We start from the raw sequence: 18,313 nt of genomic DNA on the forward strand, positions 1-18,313 counted from the left end.
TGGTAAAGCAATTAGCACAGTGACTGGCACATAATCAGTACTCCATAAATTTTAGCTGTAATAACCAGCTGTGATAGCTTCCTAAGAAAGGTAACCTTGTTGGCAGCATAGAACATAAACCGTAGTGGGGAAAAGATTGATGGAAGGAGATCCAATTAAGATGATATTGCAATTTAAATCCAGTTATAAACAAGGGCTTGTACTGGGGTTTGGATGTAGAAAGTTAGGGAGATGAAGAGGTGAAGGGTAGGTCTAGCTTGGAGACTGGGTAGACCAGGACAACTATCAACCAAATTCAGAGATAAAGGTAGCCAGAGGATAGGAGTGTGGGTGCAGGAACAGATAACGAGTTCAGTTTGGGACCTGCTGAATAAGAAGTGAGGCCGTTGAAGATGGGAATCTGGAGAATATCAATATTTAAGGGGAGGCCAGCAGAGCCATTGGAGGAAACCGATTGGTAAGAGTGACCTCATTCTCAGTGTGAACTACGTATTGGGGAGTGACACCGCCATCAGCTAACCATTTATGTTACACAAGCCTCCCCACCCAACTCCCCAACGTGCCCACATCCTATTTTCTAAGTTCCTTGCTTCTTGCTTCTCGGTTTTCTCCTTTTTGTAGAGACCGCATTTTTTCCTTTTGCCCGCTCTTAAGGAGGAAAAGGTCTAGCACCTCAACATGGTCACCTCGGCGGCCCCGAATCACAAAGGAGGCGAGGAGGAAGGAGGAAAATGATTTTTTTTTTTTTTAAAAGATGACCGGTAAGGGGATCTCAACCCTTGGCTTGGTGTTGTCAGCACCACGCTCAGCCAGTGAGCAAACCGGCCATCCCTATATAGGATCCGAACCCGTGGCCTTGGTGTTATCAGCACCGCACTCTACCGAGTGAGCCACGGGCCGGCCCAAGGAAAATGATTTTTAAGAAAAGAGAAAGAGTCCGCGACCACCTCTTAACAATGAAGTTCCACCTCCCTATATCCTGCCACGCCACTCTCCTACAGCCGGTATCGGGCTCCTGGCCGCGAAGTAAGACGGGAGATGTAGTCCTCAAGACTGACCAGGGTGGCACGATTGAAGAACTCGGTTTCCCAGCTGGCTCTCCAGGCGCGTGCGCAGATGGCTGCCCCGGCGAGTGGTAAACAGAGACGTCAGGCGGGGGTTGCTGCTTGGAGCAAAACAAAAGGGAAACCCGGGGGGCGGGGGGTGGGGGGGTTGATAGGGGAATTGGTGCGGGAATAAGAGAGGCTGGGGTGGCGGGGACCTGGACCCGAGTCGCGAGACGGGAAGAGGCGGAGGGAGAGGGAGTCAGGGGAGGGGCGAGTGACGCGGGGGAGCGGGGCGTGGGGGAGGGCAGCGATCCTGGTGGAGGAAATTTGGGAGGAGTGTCCGGGGGGCAGCAACTTAAAAGGGGGAGGGAACTGCGGGTGAGGAGACGTTCGGTGATGGGAGCGCAATGTATGAGGGATACCGTGCCTCAGGTTTAAAAGAGCAGGAAGCTGAGTGAGAGGTTGGAGAAAAAGTGTATTCGCTAGGCGGAGGTTACAGGTGGTGTCTCGGAAAGAGCTCTAAGCTCTAAGAGCAGGCTGTCGTCGGGAAGAGGATCCGAGAATTGTGTGGAAGGGACAGCTTGGGGGCTAGCGTCCTGGGGCTAGGGAGACGTTCGCGACTTCTTGAGGACTGGCAGGAATGTGCCTCCTGGCCCTCGGTGCATCCCCCCTTGGGGGAGGCATCGTGAGGGACTGTGGTAGGCTCCACTGAATGCTGAGCCGCGGAGGTCCAACTCCACGTATGGATCCAGGGAATGAGAATTCAGCCACAGAGGCTGCCGCGACCGTAGACTTCGATCCCGACTTCGAACCCCAGAGCCGTCCCCGCTCCTGCACCTGGCCCCTTCCCCGACCAGAGCTCGCTACCGAGCGGCCCGAGCCGCCCGAGGTGGAGCCAGGTCTGGGAGAGAAGGTACACACGGAGGGGAGCTCAGAGCCGATCCTGTTGCCCTCCCGGCTCCCAGAGCCGGCAGGGGGCCCCCAGCCCGGGATCCTGGGGGCTGTAACAGGTCCTCGGAAGGGAGGCTCCCGCCGGAATGCCTGGGGAAATCAGTCATATGCAGAACTCATCAGCCAGGCCATTGAAAGCGCCCCGGAGAAGCGATTGACACTCGCCCAGATCTATGAGTGGATGGTCCGTACTGTGCCCTACTTCAAGGACAAGGGCGACAGCAACAGCTCAGCAGGATGGAAGGTAACTGTGACCCCCTTACCTCCATCCCAGCACCATCTATCCCAGTGCCCCCTAGCCTCCTTATTTCTACTCTGGGGACCCTTTTAACGGCCCCCACCCCTTTGGGAAGCCCAGAGATCCACCTTCAGTCTTCAGTTAGACAAACATTTACTTAGTACATAGTATATGCCACACTCAGTGCTTGATGCACTGAGGGAGGATCAGAGATGAATAAGACACTGTCCCTGTCCTGGAGAAAATCTAATTCTCTGCTTGCTGCTCAACACTCTCAGCACTTTGGCTTGGGCTGCCCCAAACACTTATTCCCACAGAGAAGTCTTTATCCTATGTACAGCAGCAGGAACTGTGTGGATTCCCCACACGAACCTAGCCTTCCCTCCTCCCCCACCTCCCACCCCAGCACCTTTTCTTCCATTCCTGTGGGATTACTTGGATCCCCTGCTTGCCTCCCAATGCCTCAAGTGTAGAGGTAGTTCTAGGACCGCTCTACCCAAGAGTGGGTGGCAAAGGGTAAAAAGAGTGATATTCATGGGGAAAGGTAGCTGATCTTATGCACTAAGAAGAAAAAGGGCTGTGAGCTGCTGCTTGCCTCAGATTACCCTCTAATATCAAGAAACTCTCCCTCATACGATCCAAATTTGGGGGGAAAGTCTTCATTTACTATTATGGAACATTAGTCATGAAAAAGGAGGTAGAGCTCTGACTTTATAGCACAAGGTTGGGAGTTCCCTTGGCTTTCCATGAAGAAACTGTGAGGAAAGATCTCATAATATACCCTGAAAAACTTTTCCTGAGAAATTTGGGGCTCTAATCACAAAACTGGGGAGCTTCAGTCCCTATTGATGGTACCTCCGTAGGTGGTAAGGTGAGCATACAACAAAGTACAGAGGATTGAATGAGCAGAGGGTCTTCCCCTAGGTAGAGGAGATTGAAGAATCAGATCTGCCATATCCCTAGGGGTTGGGCAGAACAGAAGACGGGACATTTGACTGAGACCCTTGGCACTATTTCTGGGTAGTCTGCCGCGCACAGTCTCAGCTCATAAGAGCTCCCGTCCTTGGACCCAGTTTTCACAGCTGTCTTTCTTTTCCCTTAGGTTCACTTTCCAGGGTAGAAGAAATAACCATGAATTGTTATACTGTGGGAATATAGTCCCTCCTTGTAATTTACACTTACATGGGGCTTTATAGTTTACGAAGTAGTTTTAAAAAAAAATTTTTTTAAAGGTGACCGGTAAGGGGATCTTAACTCTTGACTTGGTGTTGTCAGCACCACGCTCAGCCAGTGAGCTAACCGGCCATCCCTATATGGGATCCGAACCCAGGGCCTTGGTGTTATCGGCACCACACTCTCCCAAGTGAGCCACGGGCCGGCCCTAAATTTTTTTTTATTTTATTCATCTTCACAGAAATTCTGAGATTCCACATTTTACATATTAGGAAACTAAAGTACAGAAAGGTTAGTTAACTCACCTAATATCAGCAGAATGAGGACTTGAACTCAGGTCTAACTATAAATCATATTCTCTAAGAAGAACATGGCTTAGTCTCATTGGAATAATAGCAAAACAAAATCAGGCTGAGCCTGGGACTTCCAAGGTCCCTCTACCCACCTCCAAGGGGAAGCCTCATGCCTGAACTAGCTTCCTTGGTGATATGCCAAGGTTACTTCCACCCCACCAGGGGGCGGCACTCACTTAGAGCAAGAAAGCTTAGGTTAGGTGGCTTGGGGAGCAGCTAAGAGTTATTCCCCTTCCAACCCATAAGAAAGAGTTATAGACTTCTAGGGAACCCATCTCTCCACTTGAGAGGCTGTACCACTCGCTAGTTCCAAGGCCTAAAGAAGAGGGATGAACAAATGGGCCTCTCGGGTACTAAGTAGTAGGGGACAGAATGGGCCTTCTCAATAGACCCAGAGTTAGCAGACAAAGAGGGGAAATCATGCTGCCAGAAGTCACTGTAGTCCTCAGTTACTAAGAGCCCAATCTGCATGGTCAGGTGTGACTCCTTGAAGGCGCTAGAAACATCAGCGCAGCTGGAGTAGTTGGAGTGCCATTACTGCAGGGTCCCAGGGAGACAAGGAGTTCTTTGGCTAAAGAGCCCTGAAACAAGAAGCTGCTCAAGCACGGTTCCCCGGGCAAAGGGTCTCCTTATCTTAGAGCACCAGTCAGAGAAACATTAAGTGGTTTCTGACTATCCATAGCGTCAGCCTCCTAGTTGCTCTGAGCCCTTCTCTGCTCCGCCTAAGTTTCTAAACTAAAGAGCTCCATGTGGGAGGTCAAATGCCCCTAAGGTTAAAGAGCTTAGACACAAATTCCCGAGGAAAAGTGGGGGAAAGGAGCTGGGAAGGAGGTAGGGAAGAGAAGGGAGGTGGGGGCAGGGGCGGGAACCAAAACCGTGGTGTAACTAGCCTGCGGCAACCAGTAGAAATAAACTGCACTGGGAGCTCCAGAAGCTGCCAATCTTGGTTCCCTGGGCCTCTGGGAAAAAAACGTATCCCTAGCATAATGCCACCAATGAGGGAGAAAGGGAAAACACATAGCTTCCAATACTCAAGAGCTGACAGAGCCTCAAGGGGAGCCTCACCATTGTCACGGGGGACCACCCACCAATGAGGCAACAAATACTGATTATGTACTGTGAGCCGGAGTATGTATTAAGTGTGTGCTGTGAGCTTGGCTCTCTGAGGGGGCACTGTTAGGGGCTATGGGACTGGAGGACATTGTCTGTGCCCTTGGTGCTTACACCTGATGAGACTAATTACATGAAACCATAAACCACACAATATGGATTGGGTAAAATTTGTGTAGAACAGATTAAAAATACTATCCAAAAAATTTGGCTACCAAAGTAAGCAATCTCTTTATGAAAGAGGTTGTACTTAAGCTTGGTCTTGACCAACTGGTAGAATATAAAGAGGGGGGATCCTTCCTAGGAAAAGGAGGGAGGTGAGGATTGCGCCTGTGTATCTGAGGCACAATGAGAAGCCTGGGCTGAATATAGTTGAGGGTGTTTGTTACAGATTTGGAGAAATAAGAAATAAGGCTGGGATTCAGGAAAAAAGAAATCTTCAAGTCCTATGGAGAGCTGAGTGGCCCAAATGCCCTGTGGGGAGTGGAGCACCAGCCGTGCTGAAGTTCCAGCCCTTCAGCCTATTCAGAGAACTGGCTCAGGACAGGTTGAGTCAATCCCGGGCTGGTGTTACGCTACTGTCCTGTAAATGCCACCCAAGCCTGCACTCAAGGAAAGGGGTGGACCTGTGGAATGCTTTTTCCCACCTGAACCTAGTTTTTGCTGGGCCACCAGCCCCAGACACCCCCCACCACCAGAAACCTGGGAGGAGCACAGTGCTGGGAACTTTTCCAGGGTGGGTGCTGTGCCCTCCACAGTAGATTGTTACTTTTGTCTCTCCTGGGCCCCTGTGCTGGAACAGAGGCTGAGCAGCTTGTCTTAGCGTGGGAACTGTGTATGGTCTCCTCCCCCTTATACCCACCCCTGCCTCTGCCAGTTTTCCCCCTGGATTTGACTTTGAGTCTCCAGGAGCACCCCTGCTGTGTCCCAGCATCCATTTAGCGAGACTGCTGGCCACTGACCTCCCCTACACACACCTCATGCCCCTTTCCTGCTGCCTCTGCCCCCTCCAGAACTCGATCCGCCACAACCTGTCCCTGCACAGCAAGTTCATCAAGGTTCACAATGAGGCCACTGGCAAGAGCTCTTGGTGGATGCTGAACCCCGAGGGAGGCAAGAGTGGCAAGGCGCCCCGCCGCCGGGCGGCCTCCATGGATAGCAGCAGCAAGCTGCTCCGGGGCCGCAGTAAGGCCCCCAAGAAGAAAACAGCTGTGCTGCCAGCTCCACCTGAAGGTGCCACTCCAACAAGCCCTGTTGGCCACTTTACTAAGTGGTCAGGCAGCCCTTGCTCTCGAAACCGCGAGGAAGCTGATGTGTGGACCACCTTCCGTCCACGAAGCAGTTCAAATGCTAGCACTGTCAGCACCCGGCTGTCCCCCGTGAGGCCAGAGTCTGAGGTGCTGGCAGAGGAGGAAATACCAGCCTCAGTCAGCAGCTATGCAGGGGGTGTTCCTCCCACCCTAAATGAAGATCTAGAGCTGTTAGATGGGCTCAACCTCACATCTTCCCATTCCCTGCTATCTCGAAGTAGTCTCTCTGGCTTCTCTCTGCAGCATCCTGGGGTTACTGGCCCCTTACACACCTATAGCACCTCCCTCTTCAGCCCAACAGAGGGGCCCTTGTCAGCAGGAGAAGGGTGCTTCTCAAGCTCTCAGTCTCTGGAGGCCCTGCTTACCTCTGATACGCCACCACCCCCTGCCGATGTCCTCATGACCCAGGTAGATCCCATTCTGTCCCAGGCTCCAACACTTTTGTTGCTGGGGGGGATACCTTCCTCCAGTAAGCTGGCAACAGGAGTTGGCCTATGTCCCAAGCCCCTAGAGGCTCCAGGCCCCAGCAGTCTGGTTCCCACCCTTTCTATGATAGCACCATCTCCAGTCATGATGGGTGCCCCTATCCCCAAGGCCCTGGGGACTCCTGTGCTCACACCCCCTACTGAAGCTGCAAGCCAAGACAGAATGCCTCAAGATCTAGATCTCGACATGTATATGGAGAACCTGGAATGTGACATGGATAACATCATCAGTGACCTCATGGATGGAGGCGAGGGACTGGACTTCAACTTTGAGCCAGGTACAACACTCCCTAATCACTGTATCATCTCATAACCTGTGTCTACTCATAGGTGCCCAGCTAGTCCATGATATGAGCAAGGGGGATATTTAGAACAAGGGGTAACTAGAGCACCTGTGGAACTGGAGGGAGGATGTCATGTCAGAGTGATATAGTTTCCAGATGGAACCTCCAGGCCCATTGGCAGTGCCCACCCCTACAAGAGGTGGGGGGGGGCAAGGTGGGGGGGCGGGGCGTGGTGTCTGTTTCCCTTGGTGTGAGTCTCGATGGTGGAAAGTTGGCATGTCTCAGATAAGCTTCTTACCTTGTCCTCCAATTTCTTCTTCCCACAGATCCCTGATGAGTCATGGCTAGAAGCTTTGTCCCCTGCTTCAGAGGTGGAGCCAGGCGTGCCCATATCCACTCTTTACCCTTGAGCCCTCCCCAGGAATTTGGGACCCTGCTTTAGAGCTAGGGTGGGATCTGGTTACACATGGATATCAAGGAAATTATAAAGATAAAGCTGCCCCATATGAGGACTAAGGGGGGAGGGAGACAGGAGGGGGGAAAGGGACAGGGTTTATTCTCACTGTGCCAATTAGGGGGTAAGGCCCCCCTCTCAGGAGCCGTCCTTGGCTCCCCCCATTCTCACCCCCTAGGCTTTGTCGTGGGGGCAGGAAATGCTGTTGGAAATCTGAAGTCACCAGTGGCCTTACCCCTGCCTTTGGGAGCAGGATTTTTTGTAGAGTGTCTTACCTGAGCTGGGCCAGGCTAGGTTGAGCCTGGGATTTTTATGCAGCGGCCCTTAAGCCAGTGGTGAGTTGGGTGGGGGGTATAGGGCACATGGAAGGGCCAAGGTCTGAGCATTGGAATGGCTCACCAGGCCAAATCACCCTCAGAAGACTGCAGATAACAGAGAAGCTTTTTATAATCTTTTAAATATAAACACAGATATAGAGATTTTTAACAGCAGCAAGTCGCTAGTGATGGGGAGAATGCTTTTTTCTTTTGAAGGCTTTGTCATAGTGACATGATACAAACACTACAAACAATGCTAGGGGAGACACAGGGAAGTAGGGAGAGGTAGGGAGCAATAGTGTACAAGGGGAAGAGGTCCCATTTGGACCAGGTCTAGATAAAGGTCTATGTATAAATAGGTTGGAGTTTTCCTAAGGAAAAAGCTAAGCCAAATTCCCTCATTATGCCTGGGAATGTGTGGTGTTGGGGTGCAGCCACACTCCCGTATGAACCAGTGTGGGTTAGTGCTATGGTGGGAGAGTGCACTGAAGGCCTGGAATTTGCTTGGGGCCTGGAATGGCGGGGAGGGAGCGGGGAGAAGACAAGGACGGAAGGATTTAGGGTGGTAAAGTTAGGTACAGAGACCTCCCTGTTCAAGGCCCCTGACAGCTGTCCCTGCCCTTCTTCCCCTTCCCTGACTACTGGGGTTATGTGGAAGTGTGTGTGGTAGCAGGCAGGGGGGAGGGGAGGAACACAGAAGGGGGAGCTGGGGAGCTTGGCTGAGGGTCTGGGAAACGAGCAGGGATGGGGGGAGAATGTGGATCAGGTTTACTAGCACCTGCCAGGGAAGCCATCTGGGGCTCCTCCACCCCAGCCCCCAAAGCAGCCCCTCCCCCAGTGCCCTTTGCACTGCTCCCTCCCCCACCCCTGTTGTGGGTTCCCATCATTTCCTGTGTCAGCGCCTGGCCTACCCAGATTGTATCATGTGCTAGATTGGAGTGGGGAAGTGTGTCAAATCAATAAATGAGTAAATTCAATAAATGCCTATAACCAGCTGTAGTCTCTGCTGCCTTGCTGCTCCCCTCGGATAAGGGGCAGGGAGGAGGAAAGGCCAAGGACAGGCAGGCGGGAGGGACTACCCAGAGGCAGAGAGGTGGGGGGGTGGGGGAATTTATGCCCAGGGAGGTGGTGAAGTGTGGTGAGGGAGGGACACCTAACCCCAGCAGGAGTAGGCGGGCTGTGAGATAGGCCTCTCAAGGGGAGGTAGTCTGGTTTGAGAAGACCCCACCCCCTGCCCCGTCCCTCAAAGGCTCATTGTACTAGACTTCACTGTCTTTCCTCACCCCCACCCATGTGCTCACCCCAGCTCTCTCCTGTAGCTGCTATCCACCCTCAGGGCCTCCACAGTGCCTGGGGCATACTTAAGCCTCAGTACAGATATTGGGAGAAGTTGTCTTCCTAGGAAAAGGAGTCTTACATTAAATTCCAGTAATTTCATACTTAGTATTACTGCTCTCACTTGGTCACTTTATTGAGTTAGCGATGTCTATCCCTCCTACCGAGAAAGTCTGCTCTGGTCTTAAAGAACAGGCCTCTGCGAGTGGGCCGAGTGGGCCGAGTGGGCCGGGCGAACCGGGTGAGCCGGGTGGGCCGGGTGGGCCGAGTGGCCCGCTCATCTGATCGTCGTGATGATTTGTTCTAGAAAGGGAAAGTAAGTAGATAAACAAAGAGGCCCCTGGAGGGAAGGGGCCAAAGGAAGGGCAAAAGAGGTTGGAGGCAGGTCTTGGGTATAGATGTTGGATTTGGAAAGGAAATTCATCCCAGAGGGCCGGGATAGGGGAAACTCCAGTTGTCTGGTGGGGAGAAGGGGGTGCTGGGGCAGACCACATTTGAGAAGTCTTACTGAGAGATTCGCGGAGGAGTCAACTGTAACGACCTTCTTGGCTTCTTGGCTTCTAAGCATCTTCAATCTGCTCTTCTCCAGGAAGTCACATTGTGTGCGCAGCGCATCTAGGAACCAGGAAAAGGCACCTGCACGTCTGAGGACTACAGACCTTACCCATCCTGACCTTCCCATAATTCAAATGATCAATTGGAGTAATCTGGCCAAAGATGGAAATGATGGGGTGGTCATAAGGAGATATACCTACAGGATGGTGGAGGAGGGAGTGACACATGTATGCTCCACCTGGCTTGAGCTAAATATCCCTCCTAAAGTGGACCTATGCCCTGTCCCCCTTTTCCTAGGCTCCTATGACCCTACCTACAGTATTACACTAGTCCCACCCCATATTCTCCATCACATAGCTGTATACAGTACTCTCCATGTTCTTCCCTCCCCCATCACACTCCTTACCAATTAGTGCGGGCTCTGGTTTCTTCAGCAGGGGCACAAAAGCTTTATAGGCATTCTCAATTCGGGTTCCTGTGAACATAGCAATGTATTATCTCCAGCCCCTATTACCCAGTCTCCACCCTTTTGTAGCCCGAGACTTCAGCACCCTAACACTAACCACTACCTTGAGCTGATGTACCTCATTTCCCCCCCTTAGTTATGGACCTAAGGGTGAGTTATGGACCCTAAGATGAGGTGGGGGGATATAGTATGTGTGAACCTAACCTACTGTTATAGAGACAGTGCCCTTCCTTAGACTGACTAGAAATCTGGATCTGGTTGAACGGCCCAATTTTAAGGACGAGGTTTGCAATCTATCTTGAGGGCCCTGCTCTGTCTCTGGGAAATGTTCCCAAGCCTCTACCTGGTGGCCCACGCTCCACCTTACAAACGTAGTAGGTACTTCGAGCTGTAAGGAATTTGTTGGCATATTCTCTAGGGGTCTTCAGCAGGAAAAGCAACTTCATTGTCCCCATTTCATCACACAAATCGATGGTGTCTGGAGAGAGGCCACAGGGTAATTGGGACAGCTAAAACAAGAGAGTGGGAGCAAAAGGAGCCAGTGATCCTATACAGAATAGGTTGGAGGAAGCTGCAAGTATACGAGGAACTCCCTTCTTGCCAGGAGGAGGGTTTGGGGGCTAGAAATAATCCTACTACTTGTGACTTTTGGCCATTAGCCCCCTCCCCAAACTCCTCACCTGTTTTAGACAACCCCACTTTACTGCGGATGTAATGCAGCATCAGGAGGACAGAGCAATTGCTATTGACCAGAAACTGCTGATTATCTGAGGAGAGATGGGATGGGGCATGTGGGCCCTTCTCTAGTTATACCATCTCTGTGATCTCCACTGCTCTCAAACCTCCTCGCCCCCAGACACAGACCCCAGCTCTGTGAAGCCCCTCACCTCCGTGTTTGATGAAGATGAACATGCTCTCAAGATCCTGTCACTCTTCAGAGAACATCCTGATGAGTCATGCAGAAGGAGGGTGTTCTAGAGGGCCAAGTGGGCCCATAGGGTTGGGGGACTGGAGAGGCAGATAGATCTCATTGGCTGAGGAGGCCCAGATGGGCAGACAGGGGAGAGCTATTGGCAGTTGTGGATAACCAGCATCCCTAGGGGTGGGGTCTGAGGCTGCAGTTGAGGGATTATGAGGTCAAAAGTGGTGCATGTGCAGAAGGTAGAGTTAAGGATAAGGAGAGAAGAACTTGAGTAGGATCTGTAAAAGACTTGTTGGGAATGGGGGAACGTGGTAAATCTAACTCTAAATGAGACCCTGGAATGAGTGCAGGATACCCAGAGAAAAGTCAGTTTCTGGGACAGTACTCTTTTCTAGTTAATTTACAGTTCTACTGCTTCCACAGCATGAGTCCACTACTCCTTTTCCTACCCTCAGCACTATGCCTCCCACCCTCATTGCACCCCATGTTTCCCCGCTCCGCACACCCATGACAGACATTCTTGATGATTATCAACAGAAACTTTATTTCTCATTGATTCAGGAATAATATTGAAAGGTAAATGAAAAGAGAGAAGGAGGGATGGAGGGATGAAGAGAGAGAATCCTATGAAAAGGAAGGGCTGGACTGGGGAAGATGAGAAACACATTCAGGGCAAAGGGGCAATTCTCAAGTAGGGGATACTGAATGAAGGGGTGGTTGCAAGGGGCTCCAAATTCAAAATCAGCCACAGGAGGGCAAAGTGAGCATCGGACCCAGACTGGTTGGATGAGGGGAAGTTAGTACTACTTAGGGCTACAAGACTCTGGAGCTGTCAGAGGATTGGGGCTCAGATTTCAGGCTTCAGGGTGTAATATAGGGGGGTGCAGTGGGGGCTATGCTGGCTGCCAGGAGAGCCTCCAGGCCCTTCCCCTCCTTTTGGGGGAATCTCACTGACGTGGCAGAGCCGTTCACTGTAGTCTGGCTGCAGACTCTCCGCCAATCCCTTAGACACGCCACTCCAGGCCTAAAGACAGATATCTCCAGGTCAGAGGTCAATTAGGGGCAGGAAGTAAAAGACCCAGGCTTTGTGACAAAGGGGCTCTCATGATGTCTGCAAGCACTGTGATTACAGAAGGGACACACAGACTCCTGGGACCCCAATACCACTGTTTCCATCTGCCTAGCCCATCTCTAATCCATTCTTCTGTGTGTCTCTCTCTGTCTAGCCCATCCCCCATTTGGTCGGCCACATCCTGACAGTTAGTGCAGACCCCTCCTCCCCTTCCGCCTTCTATCTGCTCCCCCCCCCCTCGACCAAGTCTGTCAGTCTTGCTGGCAGGCAGTTGAGAATTGACAGACTACAGTATGCTTATGACAGCGTTCTCACCGAAAAGTTCCCATGGTATTCAGTAACCAGATCCTCTAGGTTCTTGAGAGTGGGAATTCGGGGCATCATTCTGAGTGGGGAGAAAAAGGGAGTAGGAGCACATAGGTTAAAGCTCTTTTATTACCCTTCTCACAGTTGTCGCATATGGAGGAAGTGATTCTGTGTTCTCTGTGCCTGTAGCTTCCTTGCATCATTATGCTCTCTTGGGTGATCCCCTTCTTCATTACTGTCCCACTTCTACTCCTGGAGACCCTGCAATAACCCTCCTCTACTATTTCCAGCCACCCCACCTCATTTTTCTGGACTTCCCAAAATCTTACCGTTCCAGCCAGCAATACACACAGATGAGGCTAATAATCAATCCCATGGAGCCAATGGGGATAAGCACAGCTTCCAAAGCAAACAAAGGATTCTCTATAGAAAAAAGGAAAGGAAAATGTACCTTACATTTGTGGCACCCCTACCATGTGCCAACATGCATGAGTAGAGCCCCAACTTGGTGCCAGGCTCTGTGCTAACCAGATTCCCTATACTTAATTCTCGCAACAGCTCCTAAGAGGGAGGAACAATTATCTCCATTTTACAGGTGAGAAAACAGAATTGAAGAGGTTAGTGATGTGCCCGAGGCCAAAGAGGTAGAGCTTAGACCTGTCTGGTTCCAAAGCCATCTTCACTATGGAGGCTCTCTGGGAATGTTGTAGGGAAATCTTATACATTCTATGTTCCCCATGAACACACCTCAGCCTCCTAATCTGCTCCCCTAGTCTAACAGCCCTACACAGAAAATCCCTACTTCCTGGGTTGAGGTTGAACAGTGAGGGGAGATGGGGACACCAAATTTGGGGGCTTAGGGATAGGGAGGTAGAGCAAAAGACAGTGGTGTTGGAAAGGTTGTGGTGTTGGGCTCATGAACGGGGGGTATGTATTAGGCCTATTTTACCCTTTGAAGTATTGCTTCCCCAGTGGATTGGGTGGCTCCATTCACTCCAGTGCTGAGCACTTCCACATAGCGGATTAAAGCGGCTCCGAACACGGAACGTATAGAGTTTCTGCACATCCACGCTAGGCAGGGAGAAGCTATGTCTGTGATCCACTGTTTGCTCCTTGGGGAGAAAGAGGGTGGGGGAGAGCTGGGTGTCTATAAAAGAAAGAAGAATTAAAACATACTTCTGCCCACTCCAGTGTCATCTCCTGGTTCTTCCCAGTTCTTCTCTCCTCTCTTGACTATTCACGCCACACTGACTTGAATCTAATGCCACCCCTCCAGATCCCCACAACAGCTTCCTTCTGTTTACTTCTCTATCTTGTATCAGGAAGAATATGGGTAGGGAAACGTTAATGAAAGCTCACTGGTGATGATAAGGAAAGGAGTTGGAGGAGGGTGGGGGTTGGGCAGAGGGACTGGGAGGCAGAGAACAGGAGCTTGATTTAGGTATTCCTATCTGGCTGATTGAATCCTTTATCCTCACTTGCTTGGCCTTAGCTGCTACATTCATGTCCCCAGTCACTCACAGTCCAGCTGTGGTCCCGGTCACTTCGGTACTGCACCAGGTGCTCCAAACAGTGGGCCACGTATCTGTTGTCCCAGCTCAGTTCTAGCTGAGATTCACTCAGGTTGTGAAGTGTTAGATTCTCCGGAGCCCAGGGGATCACTGAAGATATGTGTGCATGTGTGGTTATTCCCCTGGCCTAGACAAGTCAGGATCCTGAAGGTATTGCCCCTTATTCCTCCTCCCTTCCCCATCCTGATCTCCTACCTCCTCCTTTTCTGCCCATGTACCCTGACAGTAAAAGAGCACCATGCCATAGACTCCAATGACCCACAATATCCCTGGGTTCTTGACCCCTTCTTTCCAAATTACCCAAATTCTGCAGTTTTAGCATCCTTGTGGCCTGCCTCCTGTGTTCCCGTGGGTCCTGGAGCTGGACAACAAATGTTTGGTAGAGATGGATCTCCTTTTTTTGCAACCAACAGCCAGAAGTGATCTCTTCAGAGAATAGGTAGTGGCCACACTCCTGGACTTTATCATTACCAGAGTTCTTGTACCTAGAGAAGGGTTGGAAGGAAGAACAGTGGGGCAACTTTGGGTACTGCAGATATCCACAGCCCAGCCTCATCTCCCCTGAACTGAGCTATGACTTTCCCCATGAGAAAATAGTGGGGTGCCTGGGAGGCTGATTACCCTCTTTCTTGGTTCCCATGAGGTCTCTCTGATCCAGCTCACCTCCCCTCCCTCCCCCGTGGTACCCCCTCTTCCCTTCTCATACCAATAGCGCAGAGTCAGGTTGGTAGGCTGGGGCTCAGAGCTGCTGTCCCAAGTGCAATTCATGTACTCAACATTGAACACAAAACACTGAACCTCTGGGAGAGGCAGAGTGGAAACACTGAGGGACCTAGGAGGCGTAGAGGTCAGGAAGAAGTCTAGGTTGGGACGAAAACGAAGTGGGGGAGGGAAAGAGAAGAAGAAGGTGCGGCATGAGGCAGGGAACCCTTCCCCTTGCCCTCCCCACTCTATTATTCAGTTCTGCCCGGCATTATTGTAATGGCCCCTGGCAGGTTCTGGGTTTCTGCATGGCCCCTTCCCACAGCCTCCCATTTCACCAACCCCCTCCAGTTCCAGATTTCCTACCAGCTGTGGTGTCTCCATTCCCGTTGGGCGTGAGGACCTTTGGGTTCAGCCCCACCCCCAGCAGAGGCAGCTGCAGAAATAAGAAGGATCTGAGTGGCAATGCTGGCTTCAACATGGTGCTTGCTCTTCGTTTCCTGGGTGTTGTCTGTGTCAGGAACCTGGGCCCCTCACCCACCATCCCCCACCCACACATTTCCTTCTGTCATAAGTTCCGGTGGAAAGAACCTTAGAAACCAGGGCTTTACAGAGGGTGTGACAAATGTGTACTGTGACATAGGCTAAGCCCTCTAGGAGATTAGGTGCTGCTGTAAGGTGGTGTTAAGCAGAGACTAAGGCTGGGTATACAACAGTGTCACAGACTCAAGAATCCTCAGACCACGTAGATTCCGGGAAAGATCTATTCACCTCCACTACCACCATTCCCAACCACCTTCTCCTCTAAATCATTATCTTATATAGTGAAAGGTTTGAACCTTCCCCCCACCCCCATGCTGTGTTCTTTCCTTGGCTCAGTCACCCTTTAAGTTTCTGTCAAAGCCCTGCTCTCTTGGGAAGGTGGAAAATACTGTGTCGGCTCCTATGGGCACATATATAACTGTCTTTCCTCTGATCTAATCCAAACCAGAATACCCACCTTTAACTGCTGCCTGGGCTGGGTCCCTGTTGAGATTGGTGAGGAGGTCTGACCTAGAAGAAGATTCTGGAAATGGAGGAACAACAATACTAGCTTTAAACTTCCTGTCTTCCCTAGCTCAGCTAATAGTATCATCACCATCTCAGTCACCCAGACTTGAAACCTCAGAATCATCTTCAATTCCTGCCTCTTTCTCACCCTGAGAATCCAATCAGCTCTGCTTCTGTGGTGTCTCTCCTAGCAGTTTCCTCCTTTTCATTACCGCAGCCACTGTGCTAAATCATCCTTTCATTACCTCTAGTCATGATTATCACTAAACCCACTAACTGGTCTCCCTTTCTAAAGGCCTTCTGCTTTCTAGTCCGTCCTTCATCCTGTTGCCAGATTTACCTTCCCCAAAACACAGAACCGACTGGAGAAACTATTTACAGAAATTGTTTATTCAGCAAACATTTGAGTCTTTAATATGTGCCAGGCACTGTGCTTATGTTCTGGGAATATTCAGACAAATAAGACATCCTAATCCTTCTAGAAACTCATAGATAAGTGGGGAAGACATAAACAAATAATACAATATAGTGTAATAAGTTTGATAGCACATATGTGGAGATACTACAACATGTGAAGACAGAATAGGAAGTAACTAAATTTACTGAGATGGAGAGGGGGGTAGTTCAGGTAAGGCTTTGCTGAAGAGGTACTATTTGAGCAGAATCTTAAAGAATGAATGTAATTTTACCAGACGGAAGGGGGGTAGGACATCAGGCAGAGGAAAAGAGCACTTGACTGGGCGTCTCAGGGAAACTGGATTATAAGGTCCAGAGTGTATTAGTTTGCTAGGGCTGCTGTAACAAATTACCCCAAATTGGTTGGCTTAAAACAACAGAAATTTATTCTCTCACAGTTCTGCAGGCCAGAAATCTGAAATCAAGGGCCGGCCCGTGGCTCACTTGGGAGAGTGCGGTGCTGTTACCAGGGCCATGGGTTCGGATCCCATATAGGGATGGCCGGTTAGCTCACTGGGTGAGCGTGGTGCTGACAACACCAAGTCAAGGGTTAAGATCCCCTTACCGGTCATCTTTAAAAAAAAAAAAAGAAAGAAAGAAAGAAAGAAAAAAAAGAAATCTGAAATCAAGGTGTTGCCAGGGTTGGTTCCTTCTAGAGGCTTTGAGGAAGAAGTTGTTCCATGTCTCTCTCCTAACTTCTGGTGGCTGCTGTCAATCTTTGGCATTCCTTGGTCTGTAGACACATTGCTGTAATCTCTGACTTTGTCTTCACATCACCTCTTCTCTGCATCTCCTTTATCCTTCTCTTCTCTTATAAGGGCACTTGTCATTGGATTTAGTGCTCCCCTAATCCAGGATGTTCTCACCTGGAGATCCTTGCCTTAATTACAGCTGCCAAGACCCTTTTGCCAAAGAAGTTCACATTCACAGGTTCCGAGTGGACATATCTTTTGGAAGTCCATCATTCAACCCACAACAGAGGGCATTCTCCAACTTAAAAGTCTTCAAAAGCTACTCATAGTCTTCAGGATACAGTCCAAGTTCCAGTCATCAATTCCGGCCACACTGGATAATACGTCAGATGCACTTACTCTCTGACTGGAATTAGCCTCTCCCTAATTTTCTGTGGGTAAATCCTTCAGGGATACACACCTATTAGAATGGCCAAAATTCTAACACTGACATCAAATGCTGGCAAGGATGTGGAACAACAGGAACTGTCATTCATTGCGGGTGGTAATGCAAAATAGTACAGCCACTTTGGAAGACAGTTTGGCAGTTTCTTACAAAACTAAACATAGTCTTATATGATCCAGTAATCACACTCCTTGGTATTTACTCAAAGAAGCTGAAAACTTATGTCCACATAAAAACCTGCACACAGATGTTTACAGCAGTTTTATTCATAATTGCCAAAACTTGAAAGCAACCAAGATGTCCTTCAGTAGGTGAATGGATAAAACAAACAAACAAACAAACAAAAAAACCGTGGAACATCCTTACAATGGAATATTACTCAGCACTAAAAATAAATGAGCTATCAAGCCATGAAGAGACATGGAGGAGACCTAAATGCATATTACTAAGTGAAAGAAGCCAATCTGAAAAGGCCATATATTGTATGATTCCAAACTATATGACATTCTGGAAAAGGCAAAACTATGGAGACAGTAAAAAGTTCAGTGGTCACCCAGAGTTAGGAGGGGGGGAGGAATGAATAGGTGGAGCACAGAGGGTTTTTAGGGCAGTATAATGTGTTTTTTAGGCATATAGTATGATGCTATAATGGTAGATATATGTCACATATTTCCCCAAACCCATGGAATGTACAACACCAAGAGTGAACCCTAATGTAAACTAGGAACTTTGGGTGATAATGATGCGTCAATGTAGTTTCATCAGCTGTAACAAATGTACCATTCTGGTTGGGGATGTTGATAAGGGGGGAGGTTATGCATGTGTTGGGGTAGGGAGTATATGGGAAATCTCTGTACTTGCTTCTCAATTTTGCTGTGAACCTAAAACTGCTCTCAAAACATTAAACCTTTATTAAAAAAAAATCCTTCAGAGTTAGCTCAAACATTACCTCCCCCAATATGTTTTTCTCTCCCCAATCAGAATGAATTTTTCTTCCCATTGGAATTCAATAGCATCTTG

At 49.9% G+C, this 18,313-nt stretch overlaps 3 protein-coding genes across 4 annotated transcripts; 1 reads left to right on the top strand and 2 right to left on the bottom strand.

Moving 5' to 3' along the window:
• Positions 1-1,373: 1,373 nt before the first annotated feature.
• On the top strand, positions 1,374-8,716 carry FOXO4 (forkhead box O4). Of its 2 annotated transcripts, XM_063084244.1 has the most exons (4): positions 1,374-2,241; positions 5,885-6,589; positions 6,776-6,944; positions 7,277-8,716. In XM_063084244.1, the coding sequence occupies exons 1-4, from the start codon at positions 1,759-1,761 to the stop codon at positions 7,282-7,284; spliced, it is 1,365 nt and encodes a 454-aa protein (XP_062940314.1). In that variant the 5' UTR covers positions 1,374-1,758; the 3' UTR covers positions 7,285-8,716. The 2 variants fall into 2 exon arrangements, with proteins under 2 accessions (XP_062940314.1, XP_062940313.1); XM_063084243.1 differs by having other exon boundaries at positions 1,375-2,241; positions 5,885-6,944.
• A 302-nt stretch (positions 8,717-9,018) lies between these two features.
• On the bottom strand, positions 9,019-10,989 carry CXHXorf65 (chromosome X CXorf65 homolog). The gene is made up of 7 exons (XM_063084665.1): positions 10,965-10,989; positions 10,758-10,844; positions 10,421-10,555; positions 10,018-10,086; positions 9,565-9,671; positions 9,221-9,359; positions 9,019-9,119 (listed from the first exon to the last, which is right to left on the bottom strand). The coding sequence occupies exons 1-7, from the start codon at positions 10,987-10,989 to the stop codon at positions 9,019-9,021; spliced, it is 663 nt and encodes a 220-aa protein (XP_062940735.1).
• Positions 10,990-11,846: 857 nt separating this feature from the next.
• IL2RG (interleukin 2 receptor subunit gamma) lies at positions 11,847-15,131 on the bottom strand. The gene is made up of 8 exons (XM_063084666.1): positions 15,017-15,131; positions 14,655-14,808; positions 14,249-14,433; positions 13,899-14,038; positions 13,327-13,489; positions 12,707-12,800; positions 12,387-12,456; positions 11,847-12,023 (listed from the first exon to the last, which is right to left on the bottom strand). The coding sequence occupies exons 1-8, from the start codon at positions 15,129-15,131 to the stop codon at positions 11,847-11,849; spliced, it is 1,098 nt and encodes a 365-aa protein (XP_062940736.1).
• Positions 15,132-18,313: the final 3,182 nt, after the last annotated feature.

The sequence above is a fragment of the Cynocephalus volans genome, chromosome X (genome assembly GCF_027409185.1).
Source record: "Cynocephalus volans isolate mCynVol1 chromosome X, mCynVol1.pri, whole genome shotgun sequence".
Lineage (NCBI taxonomy): Eukaryota > Metazoa > Chordata > Mammalia > Dermoptera > Cynocephalidae > Cynocephalus > Cynocephalus volans.

Bases quoted from the DNA above. Each gene is read 5' to 3' on its own strand.
- FOXO4 (XM_063084243.1), top strand. From the start codon at position 1,759: ATGCTGAGCCGCGGAGGTCCAACTCCACGTATGGATCCAGGGAATGAG. The intron at 2,242-5,884 runs GTAACTGTGACC...TGCCCCCTCCAG, and splicing joins ACAGCTCAGCAGGATGGAAG to AACTCGATCCGCCACAACCT.
- CXHXorf65 (XM_063084665.1), bottom strand. From the start codon at position 10,989: ATGTTCATCTTCATCAAACACGGAG. The intron at 9,360-9,564 runs GTAAGACTTCTC...TTCCCTTTCTAG, and splicing joins ACTCCTCCGCGAATCTCTCA to AACAAATCATCACGACGATC. The intron at 9,120-9,220 runs GTAGGAGGGATA...TCCTTTTCCTAG, and splicing joins GACCAGAGCAGACTTTCTCG to GAAGACAACTTCTCCCAATA.
- IL2RG (XM_063084666.1), bottom strand. From the start codon at position 15,131: ATGTTGAAGCCAGCATTGCCACTCAGATCCTTCTTATTTCTGCAGCTG. The intron at 14,434-14,654 runs GTATGAGAAGGG...ACCCTTCTCTAG, and splicing joins AACCTGACTCTGCGCTATTG to GTACAAGAACTCTGGTAATG. The intron at 12,457-12,706 runs GTAAGATTTTGG...CTCCCCACTCAG, and splicing joins GTGTATTGCTGGCTGGAACG to AATGATGCCCCGAATTCCCA.